The sequence below is a fragment of the Monopterus albus genome, unplaced genomic scaffold, assembly GCF_001952655.1.
Source record: "Monopterus albus unplaced genomic scaffold, M_albus_1.0 scaffold206.1, whole genome shotgun sequence".
Lineage (NCBI taxonomy): Eukaryota > Metazoa > Chordata > Actinopteri > Synbranchiformes > Synbranchidae > Monopterus > Monopterus albus.
Genome location: NW_018128086.1, coordinates 772,000 through 785,369, shown reverse-complemented (window position 1 = coordinate 785,369; position 13,370 = coordinate 772,000). Strand labels below are relative to the sequence as shown.

The following is a 13,370-nucleotide window of genomic DNA, read 5'->3' as shown; positions in this document are numbered from 1 at the left end:
ATTAGGTCTGGCCCAGATTTGTGTTCAGTGTGTGTCAGAGCTGTCACAGTTACCCAGGCGCTGAGTGTGATGTGGTCTCACCATCAGCTCCATGTGAGTCTGATTTAGTGCTGAAGACCTCTGACAGCTGTCTCTGATCCCCCCACCCACATCCTGTTTGTCAAAAACACCAGGTCACAGCCTAATAGAAAGACTCAGCTGTGCGTTCATTGATCGTCAGTGATGCTCACTGTGTTTGTAAGTATGTAGTATCAGTGATGCTCACTGTGTTTGTAAGTAGCCTGAATCACACACCAGAGTCGACTGTATACTTGGTTTCTGATGTGTTGAGTCATGCAGTGGGGCTTTCTGCTGGGCCATCTTTGGATCCCCTTGGGAACATAAACAGAAATAAACATGCGAGTTTCTTGATTTGATGTAGTAAGCAAAGCAGCCTTAAAGTCAGCCAGTCACTTTAAGCAGTGTTTATTGCAGGGTTTGGCAACACATGCACCTGGGATCATCATTATTCCTTAGTAGAGGTATTATGTTATGATGAAGAGTTGTTGCTGTTTACTTTGTTTACTCAAAATAGCAGTTATTACAGGAGAAGTGACACAATCAGTAACAGCTGCTATGTTAACGGTAGAGTTATTAGAAATGACTGGAAAGTAGTAGGGTCAGATACTCCAAGTCACAGGGTGAGCTCCAGTATTGTGATATTCCAGGATCCTATGGAACTGCAACCATTCCTTCAGCTCCCTTCTGAAACGGCTGATGTCAACCTTTCATAGAGAAACAAAGGCAGCGACAGAAGAGTGTGAGTGTGTCGCATCTGAGCAAAGACATGGAAAAGAGTGAATTATTATTGAGGACAACTGGATGGAGACTGTTAGTTTTGTAGCAGCAGTTTGAAAACAATGGCTTCTGCTCCACCTTAAACAAATGTGTTGTAAATATTAGTTTCTGGCTGAGCTGGAGATCACTCTCCCAGCCTACTCCTGTGACTGTCCTGCCCTCTCCTGGTGAAATTGGGAAGTACAGTTTGTACTTCTTGCACAAAAACGTCACTAAACAACCATCAGATGTTTCAGTTGTGTTTTTGGGTTTCCTAGGAAAGTGGGGTTCTAACCTCACCGAGCTTATTCCTGGGTACATATTGGTCATCCGTAACAGTTGTGCTTTGTTTTCAGTTTTGTCTATTCATACACCTGTCTTCTTTTATTCCGTCATTCTAGAATCACATTAACGTTGTCCCCTTGGTACCATGAGACATCACATGTGCCACATGGTGCAAAGTTTAGCCTTAAAGACGTTTTTGTATTTTTAACTTTTTGATACTTTAACTCTTACACATGGTACAAGGTGAGGAATATCGTTTCTCAACATCTTTTCAGTCATTTTTGTGTAGGTTTATATTTACTGTGCATCTAAAGTCCTTTGATCCATACAACAGATGCGGAGCGCTCCATGTGATGCTGTCAGAATAATGTTGTTTGTCACTAGTGCCAAGTGAAGTCAAAAATAATGGTAACATGAGAGACTGTGCACAGATTTAGAATGATTCCCCTCTTTCAGTTCACTTCTCGTAACACTCAGTCATCACAGCTTGCCTATTGCTCCCTCTCTCTGTGTGTCCCACTTTCATACCAAACGAGCGCGGATGCTGATCACGCGGCTCGGCCTGGACGCTGAGTCACCGTGTCAGCAGCGTTCACTGGTGACAAACCCACCCCCATCCTGCACAGTGTGGAGGCGGTGTCATGGCAACAGAGACGAGATGCCACAGCTGCTTTTGTCGCTGTTGGCATGGCGACTGTTGTCCCCAGCCCCTGTCAGCTGTGGGGCATTCGGCCTGGCACGTGTCAGCAGTGTTTAGTCGACAAGGGGTTGATGGGAGTCCGGAACTAACTTCCTTTTTTTTTTTCTCTCTGCTTCCCTTCTCATTCTCTTGTTTGCATTCCTCCCCCTCCTCTCTGTCCTCTCTCTCAGGTGAGGAAGCACATCTCAGACTTGTATGAAGACCTGAGGGATGGACACAACCTAATATCTTTGTTGGAGGTCCTCTCTGGAGTCACCCTGGTATGGAGTTTACCTCTCATACACACACTCCTACCTGTAAACACAATAATTTGCTCAATTATTGTCACAGTGCAGTATGTTGCATCACACACCGCCCCTCTGTTCCATCACACACCCTGTCATCCCCAGTTCAATGCATCATAGTCATGTCGTTGTTACATACTCTCTTTAAAACCAACCCCGGAGTTTTGGAGGAGACTCGTGATGCCAAAGTTAAGCAACCTGACATTTCCAGATCTCCAGTGGTTAAGTCATGACAGCAATGAGTTTGAGCCCCTGTGACCTGACTTTACTCAGTGATGAGTTAACAGTCCTAGTCGTAATGCAGACAGAGCAGCCATGATGTGTGATGCAGAATGACTTAGCTGGAGACGGGTAGACAGGTAGAAACAGGCTGCTGACTGTGCCCTGGTCATGTTATTGTGGATTGTTGAGAACTTTAAAAATGCATGTCCTTGTTAGTTCAACCGTTGAGATTTTAAATCCATTCCAGAGCTTTGAAAATGCAGCTGACAAAGCAGTCTCACTCTGTTTAGCAGCTTTTAGAGACTTTTCATTGCTCATTTCCAGTGTTTTGCAGTTTAAGCTCTTTGAATTGCAGCTACTATATTTTTCAGTGTTTTCGATCTTCCTGGCCGTTTCATTGTCTTCTTCAGTCACCAGTTCTCATCCTCCAGCTCCTCTACCTCTCTTTCTATCTCCCATTTATCTCCCATCTGTTACCGTAGCAACAGAAGAGTGGCCCTACATTGAAAAGGGCGTACGCCTCTCGGGCCCCCCCTCTCATCTTGCTCGGAGGGGAGAATGAAGAGGAGGAAGGAGCTCAGGCAGTATGTTTAAACCCTCTCACTCTGTCAGCTCTGACCCTGCAGCTTCACCCTCTGCCCAACAGGTGGAGCTGTAAAGCTGCTTGCGATTGCTGTGTCACTGACTCATGACCAACAGAGCCAGGCTCCAACGCTGTGCTACTGTGTGACAACACGTGTAGGCCATCGCTTCTGTTGGGTGACAGCATCAGAACTCTAGTTTGGTGGTCTTCATGTTCTTATTTAACAATTAATGTCTCTTCTGTGAGAGAGTTTATTCTGAAAAGTTTCCATTTCAAAAATATGTTTTCACTCAACACTGCTGTTTTGCATGTGCTGTGCACGATACAAATGAAATCTAGCCCAGATGGAGCTGGATTTGTATTAATCAGATTATAATATTTTCTGATTAAACGGCTTGACTAGTAAAAATGAAAAATCATCTGTAACGAGGGTGTATAACAGTTCAGGACTGACAATTCTCACGTATCTGTGAAATATTGAGATGGTAAGAAAACAGCTAATAGCTGTTAAAAAGGGTTCCCATCTGATTTGACTTTTATTTATTATCCTCATTAACACAGTTTTTGCCCAAAACATGGCGACAGAATGAAACAGGACATGTGTTTCAGTTCACAAAAAAAAATAAACATGTTTGAATCTTACAGACATTTATAGTATAATGCGCACTTCTTGCCTTGTTTGATGTGATGACTAATCCGGAGTGAACCTTATCCCACACAGTGTGAACCCACATCTACACTCATGTAGTCACGCGTTTTCTCTCTTTCTTACTCTTAAACTTTTTCCTCCTTCTAAACCTTAAACTGGATGTAGGTGGAACGAGGTAAATGATGAAGGAAGAAAAGAAGGAAGACGGTCTGATATGACGCTTGCATCTTCAGTACTAAACTAGCATGGGTTGAGTCTGGTTTGCGCCACAGTTTTGGCATATCTTTAATAGCACCTGTTGAAATCAGACAGGTCTATTTCCTTGCTTCACTGCACTGTGGATCTAATTCAGCTTTACAATACTGACATACTGTACTGTACACCGCTGCCCTCTCCATTTGTGTCTCGAAAAACACTGAATGTAAATGTTGACTTTTCTCTTTGTTCCCTCTCTTCTGTTCCAGCCCAGAGAAAAGGGGCGAATGAGATTTCATCGACTACAGAATGTCCAAATAGCACTGGACTTCCTCAAACAGAGACAGGTATGCATACAAGCATACAAAGTTCAAGGTGACTAATTTTTTTGCAAGTGGAACGAGTGATACGAGCTGATAAAAACATGGATCTGAGCATCACAGCCTTACTGTGAGGTCAGCAGTTTGGGTTAAACTCGAGTCAGGGTTTCTCATTAGTTTCTTTTCTTTTCTTTTTCAGGTCAAACTTGTGAACATCAGGAACGATGACATCACCGATGGGAACCCCAAACTGACGCTAGGTCTCATCTGGACCATCATCCTTCACTTCCAGGTCTGTGGCCTTCCCATGCTGTCCTGCAGCATCTGACTGTGTGTGTTTCCTAGGTTACATTAGATTAATAGTTAATTCAGTGTGTGCTGGTCATACTTCCTGTAAGAACTTCATGGGCAGCTGAAGGTTTTAGATCCTGCACATGATCTAATAATCCCTCTTACTGATTGTAATTGGATTATGGTCCACATCATTACATCTGTAATTTTATCTGGATTTTAAATGAATCAAGTCAAAAGCGATTTGCTCCAATCATGGAGGTGATTTCTGTGTTGTCCTGCTGTTACTCACCGTCTCTGCCCAGCTGTTGGGATGAGCTTTGCTCTGTGTGTGTGTGTTGGCAACCAGTGCTAAGTTATGCAACAGAACAGGCTGCTTTGACCGGAAATGAGAGTGTGCGTGTGTATGTTCACGTTCTTCTGTGAAATCTGCGCACGATGGCTTCTGGGTAATGGGGTTTCCTGCCACTATGATGGTTTACTTCACTGCCTCAGTCAGTGGATACAGACATGCATGTCCGATTAGCAAACAACATGGGGTTCAGCTGATTTTACTGCATTGTCCTGAGCGTGTGTTATAAAGCCATCTCTAGACAAGCCCTTACAGGAAGACGCCCTCTCAAACATCACATGACACAGTTTGCCTTCAGTGTGGAAGATGTTCATTAGCCATGCGCTTAAATCCTGATCCTGGATTTACAGTTAGTTCCTGTTTACCAGTGTTTTCACGGACATTGTCCCATTTAAAATATGCCACATGTGGGCTCTTGTCCTTGATTTGTGATTCCCTGAAGACTCTGGTTGGAAGCTTCGAAGTTAGTCCAGGAAAAAACACTATGAATAAACCCCAGTATGTGAGCACTTGTGTGGTTATAACAGACAAGTAGTTGCTTTTTTTATACAAAGAATTACGTTTTATTTAGGTTTGTTTGTGGCTAAAACTGATATTGAGATTTGGCAGTCGTGTGATCTTAAAGGTGGTATAACTAACGATATTTTACAATACAAGTGAATCAAACTGTGTGAAAGAGGTTGCTCGCTTTTAGGTTTGTTTGTGGCTAAAACTGATATTGAGATTCGGCAGTCGTGTGATCTTAAAGGGGGTATAACTAACGATATTTTACACTACAAGTGAATCAAACAGTGTGAAAGAGGTTGCTCGCTTTTAGCGATGAACAAAGTGAATTATCCTTCCTGATTTTGCAGCTCTGCTGAGCTTTACCTAGCCTCATAGGCTTACCTCATTGTTTAGCTGTTTGTTCCATAAATTTACTGGTCTGATTTATTCTCACTGTTTCTATAGTGTTGTGTTCAGGCACAGCAGGCAGATGTTTTTAGAGAAACAGCCACTGTGCGCTCAGTGCCATACAGCTGAATGACGATGTTACTGAATAGCTGGTGAACACTGTGGAGCATTTAGAAGCTCAAGAGTCAGATATTTCCCTCAGAAGTTGGTAGAAACCAAACACAGAGTTGAGAGAATATTTTATTTGCCAAGTGGCCAGAAATGCGACCACAGATGAAGGCTGACGTTGCTCTGTTTATAAATAGCTGTTTGCTGAAGTTTGCTAATGTTAGCCATCTCAGCTTGATTCCACTACACCCAAGTGACTTAAAAAAATCTGTTTTTTCAAGGGGAAAAGTAAAATGGTAAAATACTAGCACATTTTGGTAGCTTGCTTCACTATAAAAGAAGGAAGCAGAACAGTTCTTAGACTCCTGGATTTTCCAAAAGGCTGTGTGCACTGCAGCTACAGATCATTACTAATCATCTTGTTGAACGGACTGTGGAGCTTGGGAGTAAATGTTGTCTAAAAAGCACCTTGTTTAATCCAGTCAGTCATCTGAGCTACAGCCTTCTCTCTCATTCCTGTTGTGGAATCTTTTTCACCAAGTGTTCCTGCATCACTGTAGCCTGCAGACACGGTGGTACTCTAAGTCTTTGCACTGGGACTGCCGCTACCAGTGTGTCCGAGTCATGCACACAACACCAAATTCATACAAAGACATTTGACATTGAACAAAAATTCTTTCAGAGACAGAGTTTTCTTAGACAGGGTCATGCACCAGTTGTAGTTGCTGTGGTTGACCACTAAACTGTGCTGTGATGTGACCCTTAGCAAGGTGACACAGTTACCATGGAAACAGTAGCCTGTGACACCCCGGCAATGGTTTCATAGCACGACTTAGCAGAACATGGTGGATGCAGAGAGATGAAGGGATGCAGGAGGAGGACTAGAGGACTGAGCCATAGATGATGGATGATGGGGGCTGAACCAGGCTGCAGGAGGTCTGGAGGAAAGAAATGTAGATGGGATTGGAAAAAAAACAAAAAAAAAAACAAGTGGAGAGTGAGAGAGGGAACTGGCTTGCAGAGCAGCAGAGAGTTTCAGGAGTTCACTGGGTTCAGGAGATGACTGCAGTCTGAGAAACTCCAGTCACACAGAGCTACGTGCCACAGCAGCACGTCAGTAGTTATGTGATCATTGCATAGAGGTGGATCAGCAACGTGTTGCATATATCATTGATTATATATGTGTCATATTAGGAAGATGACAAAACCATTTTCATTTACTTGCATTAAAATCTCATTGCTCTGACTCCCCCAAAAACACATTGTTTTGGTGTAGCAACAGAAGCAGCATTGTTTCATTCTGATGCTAAGTAATATTACACTAACAGTGCAAAGTACAAGCTTGTAAGTTGAATTCCATCGTGTGAAATCATGGCTCGTAGCTGAGCATATTTGTTGTGTCCAGAGTTTCTTCACTGTAGTATTATTTGCTGTGTTTCACTCTGTCAGCATGACGCAGATATTCACAGTTAAGTGACCCGGACCAATAGAGAAATCTGTCTTTCTACATTATTCCCACTGGCATCTAAATGAGGATAAAGAAGTCATTTCTGGAAACAAGCCTGCAAGACATCTACTTGCAAATGGGTGACTCAGCACATCAGCTAATTATAGGAACTCTCTCACTGAGCTATCACTTTTCATTTGGGTCATAACTGTTTTTAGTCATTATTTCACAGGCACATCAAGTTACAGATAAGATGGTGTCTCTGTCTTCACTCTCTGCTTCCTCACTCCGGCTGAAGTCAAGCAGCTGTGATCTCAGACATGTTTTAGTCCTGTCTTTATTTAGCTTCTGGAAATAATTTGTCTACCTGAGAACTGCCTTGTACTGTCTTGAATATCTAGTTCATAATTTAGAGCAAATAAAGTCAAATAGCTTTTTTTTTACATATATTTTTACATTATCATCATTAATCAGAATCAAATCTACACCTTGCACTGTGAGTGCCAGGGATGTTGGCATCATCTTCTCTAACAATAACAGCAGCTAAGTCGTAATTTGCCATCATTTGTAGTTACTCCTTCAAACCACTAGGTGTCCCTAGTTATCTTAGTATCACAGATAACTGTGGACCCGCCTCCTGCTGCACTGTGTCTGCCTGTGATTGGCTAAGCTCCCTGTATGTCAGTCTTGGTGAGTTAATACCTGGTCATCACTTGCTCTGTTCTGCTTCAAGGCCGAATCAGCAGATGGGCTCACTTTGTTTAGGGACTGATTTAACTGATGTGTCTTTTGAAATGGTTAAACACCATTAAATGATCATTTTTCATTTTACCACTTGCTAACTATATCTAGGTTTTTAAGTAAGCCACGGTGTTTAAATAGCTCCCAACTCAAGCTGTGTGGAGCAGGAGGAGCACTGTACAGAGCTTGAATAACGGTCACAGAAAGCCAGTGTTTATCTGTAGTTATAAAGAACAGTGTAACAGTCGTGCGGTTTCTAAGCAACACAAGCTGGACTGAATGATATTTAATTTTCATCACTGCTTTCTGTATCTTGTTAAGTAATGCAAATAAGTTAGAGGCCTTGGAGATCATTAACCTCCTCCTACATATTCTGCCGTGTACTTTGAGAAGCACTTTGTAGGCTGTTCATTGCTTGAACACAGCAGTGCAGCTCTCAAGGAATAGTTAGAAACGTAGTGCAGTGGGCTGCTCATCATTTTTAAAAGTTGTCAGAGTGGTGTCCCTAAAAGTTAGACTTTTATGTAAATGCTGACATTTTAAAACTAAGTACAGATGGAACCTGAATTATGATTTAACATTTCTGGATCGGTCACCGTGCTTCAGTGCACGTTAGTGATGAAAACAGTCTGCTAAATGTCCGATCAAAGGAACTTCTGGTCATCCAGCATGGAGCATTCGTGAAAAGCTGACAGGCTCAGATGAGGGTTGTAGCTACCACAGCTGATGATGGAGTGCAGCCACAGTGAAGGGATGAAAGCTTCGGCGAGCTGATTAGTGCTCTTCTCCTATTGGTCTGTGCCTTTTCCATATATGTTTATGCTTTTGGTTAATGAGATGAGATGGATTATAAGGCTTCGACCAGTTGAGACCATTGCTGCCCGTCAGTGGTTTCCCTCTATATCTATCTGTTCAGCAGCCGTCGGGCACTTTCTGTATACGCAGAGAAGAGTGAGTTCATACGTCTCCTTCTGCAGTGGCATAGTCGTATTATACTGGTCACATGTGTTAGGCGTGGTATTCAATTTAAGTGCAGTGATGGTGGGTGGAAGCCTATAGAGACTTTAAAATGTTAAGTAGAGTTAAAACAGGTATGTTATTGGATATGACAGGCTATCAAATCATATACCAGTATATTAAGACTGTTTACAAATGGTAAACACAACTGTTGCATCTTTTATTTGTATTGTCCAAAACCCAAACTGACCATTTGTGAAGCCATATACATACAGTATGTGTGTGTGTTTGTGTGTAGATATATAGATAGAGAGAGAGAGAGAGAGAAGATTAAAAGGGGTATTTTTAGTTAATCCTGTTACGTCATCAAATTGATGCAGAAATCCTGCACATTCCATATTTTCATTAAACAGTTCTCACTCATTTTCAACATTGCCTGCAGTGTCCTAATACAGCCAGTGATGATGAAAGCTTTTTAAAGGTATAGAAGAATTGCTAATTTGTCCTCAGTGTGTGAGCCTTTCACAGCCTCCATCCCTTCCCTTTTCTGTCCTTTACATTTTGTCTTAATTCCCTCAAATCTCTTCCCTTGCTTCCTCCTCCCCCCATGGCTGCTGCTTTTCATCCCAGATCTATTCATAACCTGTAGCTTGATGGGCAGATGCAACTTGAAGGGAATGGATGCAGAAAAAACGTCTGAAGTGCTTACATTTCCTCATTTAACAGGCACAACAGTCTGATCTTGTCGCTGTGTTTTCTCCCTCCCTGTGGCAGCCTGTCATTCAGGCAAGCTTTTGGGTCAAGTGTGTGTGCATGTGCATATTTGTGACATAGAAAGCTGCTCACTAACAGTCGAGAGAGAGAGAGAGAGAGAGAGAGAGAGAGAGAGGCAGGAGTGATGAGGAAGCAGAGAGGAGGAGGTGGAGAGCCAAGGAGGGAGGGGAGAGTGAGAGATCGAGCAGAAGAGAGTGTGAAGCTGCAGCAGCCGGGAGATAAAGGATTTGCTCTCCCTCCATCGGCGTTGCGAGTGACGGATAAAGCAGAGGAGCGAAGCCAGGCGAGAGAGACACATCCAGGCTGCCTGCTGTCACCGGAGCTCCTGGTTTCCCCTGATCTGCAGGCCTCAAAACACCAGTGCACATCAGGACAAGACACTCGTGGACGTGTATAGAGAAGGGCTCACACAGCTGACCAGGGGACCGCCCAACCTCGCACACATTCACACTTGTGGTTTCTGTAGCCTCCACTGTATCAATCGGATCAATCCAACCATGCTTGTCTGACGGAGCCACAGTCTCTTTATAGCCAGAGACGCCGTGTTCCTGCTGTTGCTCCCTGTGTGTCTGTTTTTAAGGGGACGTGGACGACAGACCTTCTTGTCCTAAACTCTGTCACTGTGCTTCATGGAGTTCCAGACTGCGCTCTGCTGAATCCCTTTGGCTCTGTTCCAGATAGACACCTATATGTGAAGTAGGTCTGCTACCAGAACTGGATCTTGACAAGACCTTAGCTAAGCTGACTGTGGACCAGTCTCTTCCTCCTTTTTTAGAGTCCCACTCCAGCTCCTACCCCAGGTGCCTCTTTCTAATTAGATCTAGTGGATGTGACGAGCTATTAAGAGGTGATTGCCTGTTTTTCTGTCCCGGTCTAAGACATGGTCTTAATACCACCCACTTCAAACAAACTGTGGATTTCATCAGGCTGTTGCATCGCCGCACTGCACCACCTGATGAAGGGGACGCTTGCCTGAATAACTTGATTGGACAGTACTTGAATACAGTTCCCGGTCTTCTCTGATCCTCAGAGAATCTGGCGGCAGGGGGAGGACTTCACAGTGGTATCTAGGGGAGAAGCATGTGATACTACGCTGCCAAGGGAACTAAAGGTGGAGTCTGTTTGCATTTGTCTGCCTCCAGATTTATACCTGCACCTTACTAAGGCACATGGCTGCATTTTTCAGGTTTTCTGGACTAGGGTGAGTTGATTCTACAGACGTCTGGCTGCCTAACAGGGAACACAGAGAAAGATCGGAAGGATCAACACATCACATGAGACATCAGCTCAGTGAGCAGTATAAATTGTGGGAGAATGATGAGAGACTTATTAGGGGTGGGAAGCTGATGCTCTGATGGAGTATTTAACAAGCTGTTAGAGTATTGGCTGAATCTCTCAGCAATCTGTGGCAGCATTCGCCAACTGCACGGTACCTCTCACCCACAGCCAATCTGAGCAGGATGAGACACTGAGCTTGCCGTTACTATGAGGGATATCGACACCATCACCATTAATACTACTACCACTATGAGCACCGTGACAGATGGGGTTGCTACCAATCTCTGTTGTGTGGCAGACTTGCATTACAAATCTTACTGCTCTTCTCTTGCACTGCAATAACATTACGGCAGTTATTAGACAGTGGCATCATTAATTCATGAGCACAGATAGCTAGCTGCTAGCTCTGAATGTCGATAGAGCTCCTGGAAATCATTGTTGTGCTTTATCGAGAACGGAGGAAGGAATTTGAAGGGGACTGTGGCAGGGGGAGGACCTGTTTTTCTCATTTCACTTGAAGGATTCTAATAATGAATCAAGAAGTGAGATGAGACATCTTTATTCCAACACACCCAGGAATCCTGCCTTACGAACACACAGAGGCTATCGCACTTTGTTGTCATGTCACACACAGACACGTGCAGTGTGTATGAAGCAGCTGGAACATCACTAACGGACTGAACAGCACTGTATTATATTTTTCTCTGTCTCACACTCCTCATCCTTCCCAACATATTGCCCGACACCAGGCAACAGCTCACCTGCCCAGTGATAAACCACATGCCTGACCCTGACCAGATTTATTTTTCTCCTCTGCGTGGCTCTGGACATAACTCAATCCTTGTGACCTTGACGGAAACCGTAGGTCCTGTGGGATTGAGAAAACAGAGCAAGTAAAACATCCAGCAGGGTCCTTAGAGAGAGCAGAGCTGGCCGCTACACTGCCTGAGTCCAACTAAGGTGACATAAAGGAAATGGGAATGATGGGGCAGCGGTGACAAGTCGGCCTGCAGCTGCCTGCCTGGACCAATTACTCCCTGAAGGAAAAAACCGGGCTTTCCCTGTCTCTCCTTGGGTGACACCCTCTATCTTTTTATTCGCTGGGTTGTATTTAATATTGTGCCATGGAACATGGAGCTAAACCTGTTCCTCCTAACTTTACATTGCTCCCAGGTGTCAGCTTGATGAAGCAGCTGTCAGTTGAACTTCTCCTCTCCACTCTTGTTTTGTGAGCGATGGGATTTTGCTCTCAGGCCACTGGAATAAATGTGCACACTTATATGAATGTTATTGGGCCACTCTGATGGATTAACTGCCTGCATTTGCTCTTGTTTTTCTACTTCCTCTGTCAACATCAAAGACATGGGGAACTCCATGGGATGTGTCAGGCTTGCTCGGGACAGGGAACTCAACGGAGCCCCCCCGCGTTCCCCAAAGAAGCGTCTACATTTCAGGCGTAAACACAAGGGCAAGAGAAACAAGAAAGGAACGGTAGAACAAGAGGACTATGAGCAACAAAGGAGCCATGATCCTGATGAAGACGAGGAAGAAAAAGCTGCAGTTGTAGAAACAGTAGACTCAGATTTTAGCCTCGGAGCTAGGACTCCTATGATGGTGCCCGATTCCAAGTCAGCTCATTCCAAAAGTAATCCACAAAGCAATACTCTCTCTCCTGGCTCTTCGATTGCCACTGTAGGGGGCCTTCTGGTCAATAGAATGCTTGAAGTGTCCCCCAAGCCCAGCCCAGCCTGGAAAGGGGTATTCTGTCTTCCAGGGGAGGAAGACACTGTCAGCGCAATCATAGATGTCTCCAGTATCCCAAGCCAAACCACCATGACCACGCCAGTCAACACAGCCCCCACACTGGGCAGTACCACTCCAGGTGGAGGGAGAGTGTGTCGTGTGAGGGAGAAAGCCCAAGGAGTCGTAGAGAAACCTTGGATCCTCCAACAGAAGGAGAAAAGAGACAAGGGGAGAGTAGAGGAAGAGGAAAAGGTGCATGAAGGGGACAAAAGAGGAACAGAGGGGACACTGGGGTTGGTGCAGACACCTTTGGAGCGGGAGCACAAAGGTGTGGTTCATATCCGAGAGGTGGATGGTAAACTCTGTGTGGTGAGGACGGTGTACCCCAGTGACTACGGCTCTCCAGTGTGGAAAGGTGATACTGAGAGTGAGGCAGAGGTGTGCAAAGAGCCTCCTGCCCCATCTCCAGTCACAGGAAATATTCTCCAAGTCCTACTGTCTCAGCAGGGTGACAGTAGTGCCAGAAGGTCTGCGGGGGAGTTCCCCAGGTCCTCTAATCAATTGCCAATTAAGGAGACTCCGTCTGTCAGGGGATTTAGGTTGGACTCTCCGGCCTATACACAACAGAGGTCGCCTCTTTTGGAGTCAGGTTATGCTAGCGACCTGCCTCTGACCTCTCCAGAAACAGCAGGCACCACTCCCAGTCAGACAGACTGGGGGGGGCTGACCAG

The 13,370-nt window shown here is 44.5% G+C and overlaps 1 protein-coding gene across 1 annotated transcript in view; it reads left to right on the top strand.

Annotated features, from left to right (window-relative positions):
* The window catches only part of macf1a (microtubule actin crosslinking factor 1a), a 192,321-nt gene that overhangs the window by 72,114 nt on the left and 106,837 nt on the right, over positions 1-13,370 (top strand). Inside the window, 3 exon segments of the mRNA XM_020618510.1 lie at positions 1,972-2,061; positions 4,004-4,081; positions 4,254-4,346. Coding sequence (XP_020474166.1) covers positions 1,972-2,061; positions 4,004-4,081; positions 4,254-4,346 — 261 coding nt within the window.